Source organism: Eubalaena glacialis, chromosome 19, assembly GCF_028564815.1.
Source record: "Eubalaena glacialis isolate mEubGla1 chromosome 19, mEubGla1.1.hap2.+ XY, whole genome shotgun sequence".
NCBI lineage: Eukaryota > Metazoa > Chordata > Mammalia > Artiodactyla > Balaenidae > Eubalaena > Eubalaena glacialis.
In genome coordinates, this window is record NC_083734.1 from 9,022,618 (window position 1) to 9,039,343 (window position 16,726).

Genomic DNA, 16,726 nt, shown 5'->3' on the forward strand with positions numbered 1-16,726 from the left:
ATCTGCTCCCCAGCACTGCTGTCTCCTGATCATCAAGGTCAGCCGATGCTTTTTCGTGCTCTTCATCCACGTCCTCTCTGCAGTCTTGGACACCGTTGACCATTAAGCCCTTGACACTGTCCCCACCCCCAGCTTTCATGGTACTCCACTTTTCCTCCTGACCTGTTTTTCCCTCTTCTGTACTGAAGGAAGGATGATTAGGAGTGAGCCAGGAGAAGTGTTGGGAAGAGAATCCCACTGCACATGTGAAGGCCTGGAGGTGGGAGACGGCCTGGATCATTAAGGAACTGCAGTCGTTCTGGAAGGCGTCAGAGCAAGGGGATAAAGCCTGAGGTTGGGGATCAAGGGAGGACCAGATCAAGAAGGGCCTTGCATTACGTGAAATTTCTAAAAATCTTATATGTTCTGGTATAATGTTATAAGTCATAATTCTAGTTATTACTTTAAAATGTATATCTCAGAAATTAAAAAAAAAAAAAAAAGAAGGGCCTTGCAAGTCATGCGAAGGAATTTGGCCATTCTCTTGAAGGTAATAGGGAGCTATTGAAGGTTGTAACAAGGTGTAACGTGATCAGATTTGTGTTTCACTATCAGAAAGAGACCTTTGGCTATGAGGCGGAGGCAAGGAGACATCAGGCAGTTGTAATAATTTAGGAGAAAAACAATGGTAACCTCATGACAGCCATGGGGGATGGAAAAAAAAAGGGACAATTCATGAGAAAAACAATGGTAACCTCATGACAGCCATGGGGGATGGAAAAAAAAAGGGACAATTCATGAGACAGTGACAAGACTTGGTGCTGTTTAGGTATAACAGGTGAGGGAGTGGGAGGTGTGAAGAACGACACCCAGGTTTCTGATTCTGAGATGAGCAGCAGAGAAGTGAGTTTAGAGGGTGAAACGAGGAACTGGCTTTGCACCTGTTGAGTCGGAGGAGCTTGGGGCCATCTGGCTGACGGTGTCCGGTGGGGGGTTCTTGGTGTGTCTGGAGCTTGAGAAAGAAGTCAGGGCTCCCTGCATCGCTGCCCAGGCAGCACCAGCGGGGGGCCCATGGAGGTGCCACTCTCCCACCCAATCAGAATAAAGAACCTCCAGTGGCCAGTGGCTGACCACAGACACTTCTCTAGAAAGCAGCCTCGCAGCAGGATGTGCTCTGGGTGGAGCTTTGAGGGCCATGGGGAAGGGGAAGGAAGAGGAGGGGACAGAGCCAGGCCTGTGCGACACTGGGCTTTTCTCTGCAGGTCTGGAGGCTGCAGACACCGGTCAGGGCTCGTCTAAGACATCAGGTGGTCCGGGGCTGGAGGCCTCCCCGGGCAGGACTGTGGACAGCTGAGCTGCAGCTGAGCCAAGGTAGGCGCTGGCTGGGGGTAGGGTCTCCAGGGAGGGAGCCGGGAGAGGCAGATCTGAGCAGAGCAGGTGGAGGGTCCGGGAGGAGGGATGCTGGAAGGGGAGCCCGTGAGGGGCAAGACACCCCTGGCGCCTATGAACACACGCCCAGCCTTTCTGAGACGGGTTGCCCAGATGTGGTGGCTGCTATGACCATTCTGCCAAGTTAAGATTATCCAACCCGGGAGGTCCAGTGGTTAGGACTCCGCGCTTCCAATGCAAGGGGCACGGGTTCGCTCCCTGGTGAGGGAACTAAGATCCCACATGCCTCGAGGTGCGGCCAAAAAAAAATTAAAAAAGATTATTCAATCCATTTTCACAAGAAGAAAGGACTCAGGACCCTGTGAGAAGACCTCTCGTTTCTTCTCCGAATCCTGTAAATGCCAGTAATAACAGGACTAATTATTCACGCCTGGTGCTATAGAATACATTCATTAGCCCATTGGATTCTCACGGGCAATTGGAGGAAGGCTGGGTATGTTTATAATGCCCGTGTATAGGTCAGGAGACTGAGACAACTTACTTGCCAAAGACTGCAGAGTGGGTAAGCAAGGCACAGGGCTCAGAGAGAATCTTCTGGGTCCCCCATCTGTGCCCCTCCTGGGACATCATCTGTCCATCTCCGTCCCGGGTCTTGGCCATTCTCTACACACACACACACATGGATCGAGCATCTTCTACGTGTGCAGCCGGTGCCAGAGTCCAACCAGAGCCGTGTCTCTGTCCTTGAGAAGCTGCCCGGCTGGTGTGGGGTTGAGACACGGCTGTGAGTGACTAACACAGACAGTTAACAGGTGCCGGGGCCGCTGGCGAGGCGAGGTGTGCGCGCAGGTGGAGAGAGCCCCGCAGGTGTGGGATCAGGGAGGGCTCCACGCAAAGTGGCACCTGGGTCTTGAGGGAGACAGAGGGCTTGTGTGCAGAGATGCAGCGGCGGGCGTGCCAGTGAGGGGGACAAAGTGCGCAAACCCAGAGTAGGAGAGTGGGTGTGAACAGCGAGAAAGAACAGTTTGGCTGCTAACGCATGGGGTTTGTGGAGGACATAGCAGCATGGGCCTGTCCTGTTTCTTTATTTAGCTCTAAGTAAGTGGCTTTTGAATATCATCTCATTGAGTCCTCACAGTAATCTTATGAGGTAGGTGCTAATATTAGGTCTCCTTTAAAGATAGGGAAACTGAGGCACAAGGGCTCTAAGCAACATGTTGCCATAGCAACAGAGAGGCTTGGAACCCGGGCAGTCCAGCACCAAATGCTACCTGCCCGACCACTCTGCCACTTTCCTCTGTTACCTCCTCGGCTCTCATGGTGGACGTGAATGCCAGGCTGGCTCGCGGCTTCCTGGTCTGCATCCAGGCCCTGTCACATTCCTCCCAGGCTCCCCCAGCTCCCCCCACCCCAGAAACAATGCTCTCCTCCTCCCCCCTCGACCAGCCCTCTCGCATCCAGGTGTTTCCTTCCCAGCCAGAGGCAGACTCGGCGGAGGAAGTGGGCCTACCCGGTCCTCAGGGGACAGCTGGGGAGCAGGGCCCTCGGGAATCTGGAAAGCCCAGCGGGCCTCGTGGGATGAGGGTTGACAGGGGCCCTCTCAGAACCCCAAGCTCTGCATTTCCACCCCCACTAATCACACGCTCTAAACCAAAGAACTGGGTGTGTCGTCCGGCAAGTCTGTCTCTACGGAGAGAAAAACTCAGAGTCCTGGAAATGGCATCTGCCCCAACATCCTGGGGGCGGCCGGCTGGCAACGCAGGTGGGAGGAGAGGGGAGTAGTTCAGCGGTGGGGGGTCCCTTCTCTCTGTGCCGGGGCGGTGGGCGCAGGACAGGAGGGAGGCAGGGGTGTGGTCCTGGGAAACTCCGTGTCTTTCTTCCCAAGGGGTGGCTTCTTCTGTCTGAAGAGTCTGGCCCGGGAGCCAGCAATGGGGCAGGCAGGGGATCTTCCGAAGCTGGGATCTTCACGGCCAAACACTGACCCGGAGCCAGGCCTCCTCAGTCCTGCTCTCTGCAGCTCTTCCTCCAGCCGGGAAGTCTTTCCCACGATCTCTTGCACAGAGAGAATGGGCAGCAGCAGCTGCGAACAGGGTCCCATCTGCTGCTTCCTGCCGCGTGTCACAGAACCGCCTCTGTGGCTCTGTGGCTGGTCCTGTGGCCTATTTCACCCCAAGGCAGTGAACAGCCATGTGTTTGCACCCGCCCTGAGGACTGTACGTTGCTAATGTTCTGTGTTTAAGGAGGAATGTCCTCTGAATCCCAATTCATTCATTCACTCGTTCATTCTTTGTTTCTGGTCTTGCCCCTCTGCTGGAAAGGGTCTAAGATTTTACCCTCCTTGTGACTAACAGGTTAGCGTGCCACAGTTTTAGGGATGCTGGCAGAAAACACGAGATTCTAGAGTCAGAGACCCAGGTGTTTATCACTCACGGTGCAACAGGCAGTGTGAGTGTCCTGCCCCCAAGTCCCCTGGGAGAGCGGGGAGGTGGCCCCAAGTTGATGCTGTGCGTCACGGCTGAGGAGCCCTGAGCTAAGGAAACCCCCAGTGTTCGCGATGGGCTGCGAGCAAACCTGCCATCTTTGCCCTGGAAGGAGACATTGTCTCTATCATACTGGACGGCAAAGAAATCCACCCTTGGCCCTGGAGGAGATACTTGCTGTCTGTTCCAAGGCTGTTCATGATACAAACCTTCTTGAAGAAATGATCTGGAACAAAAGCTCACCAGACAGGCACAAACCCGTGGAGGACTGTCTGCCAGCATCCTCCTACTGTCCCCTCGCTGACTGCACCCCAGCTGCACTGTCCCTTGAAAAACCTCGGGCACCTCCCTCCTCAGCGCTTGGGTGGCTGTTCCCTTCGTATGGAACATGTTTCCTGCAGACATTGCCTGGCTTGCTCCTTTCCTCCCGCAGGCTTCTACTCAGATGTCACCTCCTTAGGGAGACCTTTTAAAATGGCACCCCCAACGCTGGAACCTCACGATCCCCTTCTCAGCCGTATTCCTATTAGCACTTCTCAGCATCTCATATACAACTTAATTATGGCATTTATTGTCTTCCCCCACTCCCACCCTCACTACATACCCTCAGGAGTGCAACCTTTATGAGAGCAGGTGTCTTTGTCTACTTTAACTTATTGCCACATCCCCAGGAACTGGAACAGTGTCTCACACTTAGAAGGGGCTCAAAACATATTCGTTGCGTGAATGAATGAATCCATCCACTTATATGATCTTCAGCTGAAGACCTGGTTCTCCTACCTTGAGTCTGTAGGACAGATAAGGCTCAATCACTATTGAGCAAATGAGACAAGGAACAAATAGCACTGGCCGGGGATGGGGGTGGGGGATGTATGAGAGGCCGCAGTGCCGTGGCCGCGGGGCTGCTCCCAGGTGGCTGGGATTCGCCCCTTGGCCGCTTTCCGTGCTGCTGGGAATCTTCCCAACTGGTGGCAGAGGCTGGTGTGTTTCTATCCTGTGATGTCGCATTCTTGCTATGACTGGGGGAACTGGGAGAGGGCAGGGGCTTGTGAGCTGAGCTTGGACGTGCCATTTGCCTGGTTAGCAGCACAAAAGCCACAGTCGGTCATCCGAGATGGAGCCGGAGACCAATGCCCCGCACAAGTGGCAGAGCAGTGTCCTTACCACTGTGTCTGGGACCCCCTTCCCATGGGACCGCTGCCTCTTCACCAGTATTCTGAACATCAGCATCACCTCTGTTTCCTGTGCCACTTGCCATAGCAACCATGCTGAACAGACTTGATTCCGTTCCCCAGCCTGGGAGCGGCTTGGGTACAGGGACCCTGTCTTGTCTTCGTACAAGTGCTTGACATTCACGATGCAATGCATCAGGGGCTACGGAGAAGTAGAGAAGTGTACCGTAAATGCTTGTCGAATGACTCACATGGCACCTCGGGGCAACCGCAACGCCCAGCTTACATCAGGTGTGTCTGTAATTATCTCTTGTCTCCGAGAACTGGGACCTGGGCCACAGCGGACAGTCCCCAGCTTACAATGGTTTGACGTAAGACTTTTCGACTTTACGATGGTGGGAAAGCAGCGTGCGTTCAGTAGAAACCGTACTTCAAATTTTGATCTTTTCCCAGGCTAGCAATATGGGGTACGATATGCTGGGCAGGGCAGCTCCTAGCCAGCCACACGGTCACAAGGATCAACAACTGATACACTTCCAGCCATTCTGCACCCAGACGACCATTCTGTTTTTCACTTTCAGTACAGTATTCAATCCATTACGTGAGGTAGTCAACACTTTATCATCAAGTAGGCTTTGCGTTAGAAGATTTTGCCCAACTGTAGGCTAATGGAAGAGTTCTGAGCAGGTTTAAGGTAGGCAGGGCCAAGCTGTGATATTCTGTAAGGGTAGGTGTGTTCAATGCATTTTCGACTTACAGTATTTTCAACATACAATGGGTTTATTGGGATGTAACCCCATCATAAATCAAGAAAGATCTATATAGCTTGTGGGTTGCCAGCTTGTCTGCCTCAAAGAGCCCAGCAGGAAGCATGAACGATGCCACAGACCAGCTGACAGTGGTGGACACAGTAGGCGGGGCGGGTGCAGTCCAAGCCCACTGATTGTTGCCACGTGGAATTATGGGCCCATTGTTTCCAGATCTTCCAGTTATTCCTTCTAAGTAAAAGCCGAGAATCTTGATTTTTATGTGAAATTTGACTTTTAAATGTGGGCTACAGAGTCAAATTTTCTAGAACCGTGGCTGCTTCTAGGGAAGGAGGATGCTTGCTTTTTCACTGTATAGCATGTGTACCTTTCAGACACTTGCCATGGGCAGAGTTTTTAGCGTGGGCAGTGAATTCTAACAATATACCAGGCAGAGCAAGTCTCTGGTTCCCCGTGCGGATGTTACCAAACCCGTTTGGTCTGCCCAAGTCGCAGTGAGCCAGATGCTGAGATGCTGAGGTTGGCCGCAGAGAAAGGTTTATTCATGAGGCAGCCAATCGAGGAGACGGGAGAACAAATCTCAGATCCGCCTTCCTGAAGGCGAGGGGGCGAGGGGTACTTATGAGATAAAGATGAGGCGTGGGGAGCATGGGGAAAGGTGATGCGGATAAGAAAAGGTGAGGTAATCATCGTTCTGCGCAGGTGCAACTAAGCTACAGGCTTCTTCACGGGACGCATGCTCAGAAAATGGTGCCATTAGCATGTTCTGAGGGTGGAGGTATTGGGCCCCTGACGCCAAATGGTCACCAAGTGGACACTTGCGCCTGCCCAGATGGAGGGTCCGTGGTCTCAACCAGTCTTAATGGGCTCAAACTCAAACTGGACACAGCTTTGAGTTCCTAAAAAACAACTTGGGCAAATGTCTTATTGTTCAGGCTTCATGACACTTGGAGGACACGCAAGTTTTTGTAAAAATAATTAAAGCAAGCCTGATCAGCAAAGGCAGTTTATTATTTATTAATGGCTAACTGATAACTACCCTCGGTTTCTGTGAAATATGTGTGTCATCAAGCTTGCTGTGGGCATGGGGACCAGTGTGCCAATCGTGGGCGGAGAACGTGGCGAGTAGGGCCACACTGCAGTCAGTGAGAAGTCACGGGCTGGTAGACCCCCAGCTCCTAAGGGCAAGGACTGTGTCTCACTTATTTACCTCTAAACGCTCAGGCCTGGCACAATTTCTGCCACGTGAACAGTGTTCCATAGATGCTGTTGGATCTACTCAGCAATCTCAGTCCCTCGAAACACTGCCAGGAGCTAGGAAGAGAGCCAGAGGGCCTCGGAGCAGCCCGAATAGATGTTCCAAGAGCATGGGAGTTCCACGCTCTTTTCATAGATCAGTTTCTCGGGCTTTGTCTCCATATTTTACATACAAGACAATGCCATGTGTTTATCTGGCTTCCCAGCCTTCAGCAAATTGGCAGTCTGGTGAAAGAGCAGAGACAGCAGCAGGGCAGCCACCAACACAGAGGAGCCTTTGTTCCAATTTAAGAGAGGCATCCCCTCTGAACACACAGATTACAGCAAGTGCCCTCTTGGATGGATTACAGAACCTCGCCCTTCCTGGCTGGGAGGGCCAGTGAGGCGGTGGGCCAGACGGCAGCCCCATCCACCCACTTTGTGCGAGGTGCAGTCCCCACTGCTGAAACAGGATTCATACCTGAGAAAGTAGGAGCCTTTCAGCATAGGATGGAGGCTTCCTTCACCTACCGACAGCCCCTGAAATCCTCACTGTGTTACGGCGAGGTACGTGCAGTCAACTCCCATGAGATTCATCGAGAAAACCTCAGAGGCAAGTTTGGGTGCTTAAAAGGGCAAGGTTTATTTCCTGAGAAATTCACATCATCCTGAAGTGAAACAACTGAGATGTTGCTGCGTTTTGCCAGAATGACCTGGGTTCTGCTTGTTTCCATTTCCTGTCTGGTGCAGGCTTGACCCCTGAGGGCTCTGCCCCATACTGGTGTGGTCAGCAGCCCCAAAGGACAGGAAATAGATTACAGAGGGCCCCTGCAGAGGAACAAGGCGGTGGCACAGCGTATCCCCAGGACCTGCACAAATACATACGGGCACCGAATACATGGTTGATGAGTGAATAAGTGAGCAAATGAATGAATAGAAGAATGAAGGAGGCTTTCTGACAGCGATTGTTCAAGCTTCTTAGAATTTTGCTTTCCATTAAACATCATCCCAGACCACCCCCAGCTTTACATAGTTAAGTCCTGAGAATACACTCCTCTTTTTTTAAAATATATTTATTTATTTATTTGGCTGAGCTGGGTCTTAGTTGCGGCACATGGGAATGTGGCATGCAGGCTCTTTTACTTGCGGTATTTGGGCTCTTTTATTTGCAGTATGTGGGCTCTAGTTGCCTGACCAGGAATCGAACCCGGGGCCCCTGCATTGGGAGTGCAGAGTCTTAACCACTGGACCACCAGGGAAGTCCCTACTTCTCTTTTTTTTAATTGAAGTGTAGCTGATTTACAATATCGTGTAAGTTTCAGGTGTACAGCACAGCAATTCAGCTATATATATTCTTTTTCAGATTCTTTTCCCTTATAGGTTATTATATAATATTGAGTATAGTTCCCTGTGCTATGCAGTAGGTCCTTGTTGGTTATCTATTTTATACATAATAGTGTGTGTATGTTAATCCCAGCCTCCTAATTTATCCCTCCCCCGACCCGACCTACACTTCTCTTTTAATCTGTATCTTTGTGGTTTCTTTTCCTTTTAGGCTGCTCAGTGGTCATTATTAGCTGATTCCTCCCCGAAAAAGTTTGACCGTGTGTCTACTTTATTTTCCTCGGGCAGAGGGTGCTCTGTGAGGTTTGGAGCAGGGGAAGAATGGGTACGGAGGGAAGGGAGGGGGCCATGACTGGGCACCCCAGGCTGAGATCTGAGTTCTAGCCCTGGTTCATCATTCATTGGACATGTGACTTCAAATATTTCTCCAAAATATTTATTCACTGTCTCCTGGGTGCCGATACTGCCTTAGGCACTGGGCATGCTGCAGTGAATAAGACACACTGGAACCCAGTGTTTGTGGAGCTCACATTCTAATGAAGAGCCCAGAAAACTACTCATTACATGGGAAAATTTCTGATCCTGATGAAAGCTATGAATAAAATAAAAGAGTGTGCTAGAGCATGACTGGGAAAGCTATTTCAGAAAGACTGGTCAAGGAAAGGCCTCTCTACGGAGGTGACATTTCAAATGAGACCTGAGTGTTGAGAAGGAGCCGGCTGTGAGGAAAGCTTGGGAGAAAGGTGTTGCAGGCAGAGGTGTGCAAAGTCCCTGAGGTAGGACTGAGCTTGGCAATTTAGAGGAGCACAAAGAGCCATGAGGTGAGATCCTGGTGAGCCAGAGGGAGAGCGGGCTGAGATGCAGCTGGAGAGGAGCACTGAGGCCAGATCAGGCAAGATTTAGGCGGGATGAGGAGTGTGGACTTTATGATAAGGTCTAAGGGAAGTCATTGGAGGGCTTCAATCAGGGGCTGGGTTGTAGGGGGAAGAGTGGGAGCTGGGAGACCCACTGGGGGCACTGCCATAATTTGAACAAGAAATGATGGTGGCTTGGACCTGGTGGGGCGGTGGGGTTGGAGCAGAGGTTATCACCATCCTTCTTCACAACCACATAGCCGATAGAGGGCGACTTGAGAACACAACTTCTGGGGTCCCACTTGGGAAGCTTCTCTTTGTCTCCCTCCACCCCTGGGTTTGGGGATCTGCCCTGTTCCCACTGCCTGTCCGCCTTGGGCGGTGGCTCTGACTGTTGCCATTTTCCAGCTCCTCCGTGTAGACTGGGAACACCCCAGGGTCTTCCACTCACAGTTGAACTTTCATGTTTGAAGTTTCATAGTTCATTTAGATTTCAGTGTCTAGTCTTGCCCACCAAAACATGCCACTGCGCATTTTTGGAGAGAACAAACATCATGAATGCCTGACACCTTCCTCTCTTGAGTGGAATTTTAGTTCCCCGACCTGCATGCCCAGCCCTTGATTAAAATGTCATCATGAAATAGTCTGACATTCTAGCTGGTTCTTCTGGGTGTCCATCTCACAAAGAGAGGAGGAGACTGCAGCTCAGAGAGGCCCCCAGTGGGCCCCATGGAGATGGGGGTGCTGGGACTTGAGCTGGATTCCTCAGACCCCAGAAGTCACGCCCACATCTCAGCATGGTCAGCCTTACAGCACAGCAGTCCCAGAGACCCAGGGAGGAAGAGAAGAGCAATTATTTTAATAGTTTTATTGTTTTTTCCCCGCGATTATAAGTTACACGCACAGTGTAATTCAATGGCCGTGTCCTTGAGTGATGAGCTCACAGGTGTCTATTTTATTATTATGCTTCCCAACTTACATACATGTCAGCTCTCTCTTTTGTGTGCCCTCTGCCACATAATAAAAATAAAGTCAAACCTATTTCATATTAAGACATCAGATGTAGAAATGTATTAAAAATGAAAACCAGTGCCTATGGGTAAGTGATACCACTTATTTTTTTATAGTTTAGTGTGTATCATTAAAAGATAAAGGACTCACACACATACACACCAGGGAAATCTGAATAAGAAGGTATCAATGTCAATATCCTGGTAATGATATTTGCACTGCAGTTTCACAAGGTGTTACCACAGTGGGAAACTGGGTAAAGCACACGTGAGATCTCTCTGTGTTATTTCTTACAACTGCGTGTGAATCTACAGTTACTTCAACATTGAACGTTTAATTTAAAAAAAGACAACAGCTGTTATTTTTTTTTCAAACAGAACTACAAAACTATTATCTCCCTCCACCCAAATTTCTGTGGTGTTCAAATTTCCAGTTGCTTCGAATGTCATAGTTTTTTGTAATAGTTTGAATTAGGATCGAAATAAGATTCACTTGGTTGATAATATCTCTTAAATCCTGTTAATCTGTAGCCCCCACTTCCTTTGGCTTTACGTCTCCCCTCCTCACCTTCACCCCATCTTCCCTGCAATTTATTTGTTAAAGAAAACAGAATGTTTGTCCTGTAGAGTTTCTCAAATGCTGGATTTTGCATCCTGGTAATATCTGTATTTCCTATAAATTGGTAATTAGATATAGAGGCTTATTTGCATTTCGAGTATATAAAACATGCACAAGCTTAAAAAAATTAAAATGGTAAAAAAAGGGTATACACTAAAATGTCAATTACTTTTCCACTCCAGTTCCTCAGATGTTTTTCAAGAAGTAACTGTGCCTTGTGTGTAAATGATCTGGTTTTTTAAAGATGTGAGAGCACCATTGAACAAACATGCCTTTTTCTTGGTAAATTCTAGAATTTGGTAAAAACCAACTAAGCACACAAGCACGTGATGCCAGTTACAAATTAAGATGTGGGTTTCTCTCTTTTTTTAATACTTTTTAATTTTTTATATTTACATACAGTAAAATTGACTATTACTGCTATGCAGTTCTATGAGTTTTAACACATATATCGATTTTACCACAGTCAGGATACAGAGCAGATCCATCACCCCAAAAGTTCCCTCTTTCCCCTCTGTAGTCACCCCCTCTCCCTATCCCAAACCCTTAACAACCACTGACCTATTTTCTTTCTTTTTTGTAATAAATTTATTTATTTATTTATTTTTGGCTGCGTTGGGTCTTCGTTGCTGCGCACGGGCTTTCTCTAGTTGCGGCGAGTGGGGGCTGCTCTTCATTGTGGTGCGTGGGCTTCTCATTGCGGTGGCTTCTCTTGTTGTGGAGCACAGGCTCTAGGCGCGCGGGCTTCAGTAGTTGTGGCTCATGGGCTTAGTTGCTCCGCGGCATGTGGGATCTTCCCGGACCAGGGCTCAAACCTGTGTCCCCTGCATTGGCAGGCGGATTCTTTTTTCTTTTTTTTTTTTAATTAATTAATTAATTTTTGGCTGCATTGGGTCTTCATTGTTGGGTCTTCATTGCTGCTCGTGGGCGTTCTCTAGTTGCGGCGAGCAGGGGATACTCTTCGTTGCGGTGTGCGGGCTTCTTATTGCAGTGGCTTCTCTTGTTGCAGAGCTCGGGCTCTAGGTGTATGAGCTTCAGTAGTTGTGGCACGTGGGCTCAGTAGTTGTGACTCGCGGGCTCTAGAGTTCAGGCTCAGTAGTTGTGGCGCACGGGCTTAGTTGCTCCGCAGCATGTGGGGTCTTCGCGGACCAGGGCTCAAACCCGTGTGCCCTGCATTGGCAGGCAGATTCTTAACCACTGCGCCACCAGGGAAGTCCCTAGCAGGCGGATTCTTAACTACTTCGCCACCAGGGAAGTCCCTTCTGTTGTATTTCTTTTTTTAGTAGCTATCACAGTGGATGTGAAGTGCTTGCTCTATTTTTTTAAACTATCCTCATTCGATTTTTGGTACCAAGGGTAGGCTGGCTTTTTCAGAGAATCTTTTCTTCTTTCTCTATTCTTTGGAACAGTAAACTCTATGCTGAGTAACATAAAAACTTGCTTCACTCTGTAGGTTTGAGAGAACTTATCAAAGGAACCATCGGAGCCAGATACCACTTTTTAAGAGCTAGTTATTTGATGGCTCTCTCTGTTTCCTCACTGGTTACTAATATAAGCAGTTTTTCTAACTCTTCTAGAGCCTTTTGAGTCATTTTTATTTTCCTAGAAAACTGTGTATGATACAGAGGGTTCAGACTTTCTTTATACAGATAAATGTCATATGGGATGTTTATCATTCCTAATATTGTCTCTTTGTTTTCTCTTTCTCGATTAGCTTTCCCAAGTGTGTGTGTATGTGTGTATTTTTCTTTTCTTCAAAGAACAAGCTCTTGGATCCTTTCGGAGTTCCTCTGCTTTTCAGTTGTGAAGTGTGTTGCTCCGGGAAGCAGACTTCGGGCGTCCGTCCGTCTGGGGTCACAGTGGGGCAGCCTGTGGTCGTGATTGAGGGCGTGAGCTCTACAGCCAGATGGTCTGAGTTCAAGCGCTCATTCCTTTACTTACTAGCTATTTGACCTTGAATTGTTACTTGTTTCTGTGCTTCAATGTCCCCATCTGTGGAATGGGGAGAAAATAGTGCCTACCTCATAAGGTTAATATTAAAGAGTTGATGGTTTTTAAGTGTTTAGAAGAGTGCCTGGCACATAGCAAGCACCACAGAAGCACTTCTTAAATAAATCTAGACTCCCTCCCCTCCAGTTTGAGCGAAGCCTCGGTCCCCTGGGAGCCTCTCCGTTCCACAAATATACTTTGTACACTTCCCGCCACTTACACTAACTGTCTCTTCTTTTGCAGAACCACCTCTTTGCAGGAAAACAACCACCTGACTTTCCATTCCGCTGCCTGAGATAATCACATCCTCCTTGCACTCACCCCAGGCCCCCATGGAGAGCTCAGGTCAGTATGGTCCGGGAGAGGGGGGTCTGGTGTACCTCGTTGCAGAGTGGGGAAGGCCCATCTGGCAGGTGAGGATGCCCCCAGGGCTAGCAGGACCACCTCTACCCAGCGGGGCTGAGAGACCCCCACTCAGCTCCCCAGATGCGAGAACATCTTGAGAGATGGACATCTACACGCTTGTACGAGCCCCAGCTGCCGGCAGATCACCGAGCTGGACATTGGGAGTAATGACAATAATAGCAATATATATATTGCCAAACACTTGCATTTATTTAACAAAAATCTCTATGGCACTTACAATATATCAAGTAGTGGGAAAAGCGCCTGACAAATATTAATTCGTTTAGTCTTCATAAAGACCCCATAAGATAGATATTATTATTACTTTCATTTTTTACAGAATATGGGAAAGTGAGAGAAGACAGGTATTGTCCCAAGGTCACATAGATATTATATGGTCAAATCAGGATTTGAACCCAGCAGTCTAGCTCCAGCACCTGTGCTGTGAATGACTTCTCTACGGGTTGCCTCATGGAAAACATCAGAAGGATTCTGCGAGGTAGGGATGTCAGTACAATTGTCCTCATTTTACTAAAAGGGAAACAGGCTCAGAGAGGTTAGGTAATTTGCTCAAAGCTACACAGCTAGTAAGTGGCAGATCCAGGATTGGAACCCACGTCTGGCTGATTCCAAAACCTAGACTCTTCTCCCTACACCATCCTGAGACAACAAGTGGAGATGACCCTTCCCCCAAGATGTATATCAACTAATGTCCACCTGGCAAGTCAGAAACCACTCCTCCGGCCACCAGGCATAGACTCCAATGCCGTTGAAGATCCCTGCCCCAGGGAAGGGTAGGGGACACCCCGAGGCAGGCACAGCCACCAGCTTGTTATCATTCCCAAGACAGCATCCTTTCCACACCCCACTCACCCTCAGAGAGCGTCACCCAATCAGAAGAAGCTTCAACCAGTGAATCTTGGTGTCACAAGGTTCCTGGTCGTCTTTAACCAGCGGGGGTTTGGGCTGGGAGGATAAGGGTGGAGGCAGCACTGTGAAAATCTCCTACTGAACATTTCAAAACCAACTTACTTTGCACTCACTTGAATTACAACAATTAAGACACATCGGTATCGTGTTTTAGGAAGGGAGGTATACCGATAAAGGTTCTTTGGATACAAGCAATAGAAACCCATAGGGTTCATTTAATATTCAAAAATAAAAAGTGGCTGCGCTTTGAAGGAACAGCTGAAGCACCAGGCACCAGAAAGGGCAGGGAACAAGGTGGATCTGCCACCAGGACAGGAAGAGGGAGGCTCTCTCCACTCCGGGCTGTCACCCACACAAAGGTCACCCAGAGGGAGAGAGTCCGTTGGCCAGCTTGGTCCCGTGCCACTCCAAGGCCAGGGCAAAGCAGGGCAGCTGGGTCACAGTGTCACCAGGATTATAGTGAGCGGGGAAGGCTACAGGGCAAGAAAGACCACCAACATCCACCCCCCAAAGATGTGACAGATGACCCCCCCGACCCAAAATCCAGTGGGTGAGAGAAGCATCCCCAAATTAGGATGCTTGCCCTGGAGACTCCGAAAGGGACTTTTTCCATCAGGACCAGGGACTGCAGTTGTCCTGGCTGGCGTCCCAAATTATAGTTGTTTTTAACTTTTCCCACCTTCCTACAGCCCTTAGAGTCCTCTCATCCTAGAGTCAAGAAGAGGGGCACCTGAAAAGTAAGATGTTTGTTTTGAGGGCTGCAAAAGAGCAATGTTTCAAGGGCACCAAAGGTATTGTTATTTTGCCACTCCTGCAAACAGGGGCAAGATTGCAAACCTTTTTAGAACCATCCGAGCCTTTATACCACATGGGGGGAAGGTGGGAATCAGGCACGGGATGGAAGAAAGAGGAGTATGAGCCGTGTTACTCCAGCCAATGATCCATCTGGGTGCTGAGCATATGATTTCAGTGAGCAGCTGAGATGCTGAGACAGAGCTGTCTGTTCACCAGGGGATTCTCAGACAAGTCTTCGCCCCTGGTAGGAAGGGCAGTCGGTAAGGTCCAGGTGGTCAGCGTGTAGGGGCCCCATGGGCTCCAGGAAAATGGAGCCCAGCTGAAAGGTCAAGGTCAGGAAAAGGTCATCCTCCAAAATGGAAACTAGTAAACACAACATGTACTAAATGACATTCACCTGTACAGAGCTAAGCTGCCTCGGGTATTCTGAGTCTGAATTGGAACACACACAAACAAGCCATATTCTTCTCAACTGTATTATGGCTCACCCGGCATGAGGTAGTGGGACCCCCGGGTTAGTGATTTTATTGTGATTTTAAAGGGAAGGGACCAGAAAGAGTTCATTGGTGTGTTTCCATTTCCAGTCCAGGGAGGGGGTTCTGATTCTGACGGCTGATACCCAGAGAGTGGAAAAGGACAATTCTCCACAACATCCTAGTTTGAGGGAAACATCCCTTGGGAATTATGAATTCAATCTCTCTGGTAGTAATTTTGTGTTCCCTGTAACCCTCTCATCTGGGTGGTTATGTGCACCAGCTGGAGCAGGCTGAGGGAATTTTAAGTTTGATTATTCCACCAGCTTTCCCCATACTGATGCCATGGTCCTCTCTGGGCATGTTTGTCGGGGTTCTCCAGAGGAACAGAACCAGTATGATGTATATACATATACAGAATGAGATTTATTGTAAGGAATTGGCTTACGTGATTATGGAGGCTGACAAGTACCAAGACCTGCAGTCAGGACAGCCAATGGTGTAAATTCCATTCCAGAAGCCAGCAGGCTCGAGACTCAGGAAGAGCCAGTGTTTCAGTTCAAGTCCAAAGGCAGGGGAAAACGAATGTTCTAGCTGGAAGGCAGTCAAGCAGGAGGAATTCCCTCTTCCTTGGGGGAGGGTCAGCCTTTTGTTCTATTCAGGTCACCACTGATTGGATGGGGCCCACCCACATTAGGAAGGGCAATCTGCTTTACTTGATCTATCGATTTAAATATTAAACTCATCTAAAACACCATCACAGACACAATCAAAATAACATCTGACCAAATATCTGGGTGCCCTGTTGCCCAGTCAAGTTGACACGTAAAATTAACCATCACAAGAAGGTATGGGACAACTTCAAGAAGACAAAGACTGGTCTGCTTGAAAAAAATCTTAGGAGATCTTATTCCTGTCATGGCTGGACGCAAAGAGAGTCAGAGCACTGGTGTCTGTAAGTCTTACATTTCTTTTTTTTTTTTTTTTTAAGGAATTCCTTTATTTTTATTATTTATTTATTTATTTATTTATTTTTGGCTGTGTTGGGTCTTCGTTTGGCTGTGCGAGGGCTTTCTCTAGTTGCGGCGAGCGGGGGCCACTCTTCATTGCGGTGCGCGGGCCTTTCACTGTCGCGGCCTCTCTTGTTGCGGGGCACAGGCTCCAGACGCGCAGGCTCAGTAGTTATGGCTCACGGGCCCAGTTGCTCCGCGGCATGTGGGATCTTCCCAGACCAGGGCTCGAACCCGTGTCCCCTGCATTGGCAGGCAGATTCTCAACCACTGC

At 49.0% G+C, this 16,726-nt stretch overlaps 1 protein-coding gene across 2 annotated transcripts in view; it reads left to right on the top strand.

Moving 5' to 3' along the window:
* Positions 1-1,244: 1,244 nt before the first annotated feature.
* The window catches only part of PIK3R6 (phosphoinositide-3-kinase regulatory subunit 6), a 46,351-nt gene continuing 30,869 nt past the window's right edge, over positions 1,245-16,726 (top strand). For both annotated transcript variants that reach the window (XM_061175447.1, XM_061175448.1), the window contains exons 1-2: positions 1,245-1,350; positions 13,083-13,184. In XM_061175447.1, the coding sequence (XP_061031430.1) occupies positions 13,172-13,184 (13 nt within the window). In that variant the 5' untranslated portion in view covers positions 1,245-1,350; positions 13,083-13,171. The remainder of the gene's footprint in view (positions 1,351-13,082; positions 13,185-16,726) is intronic.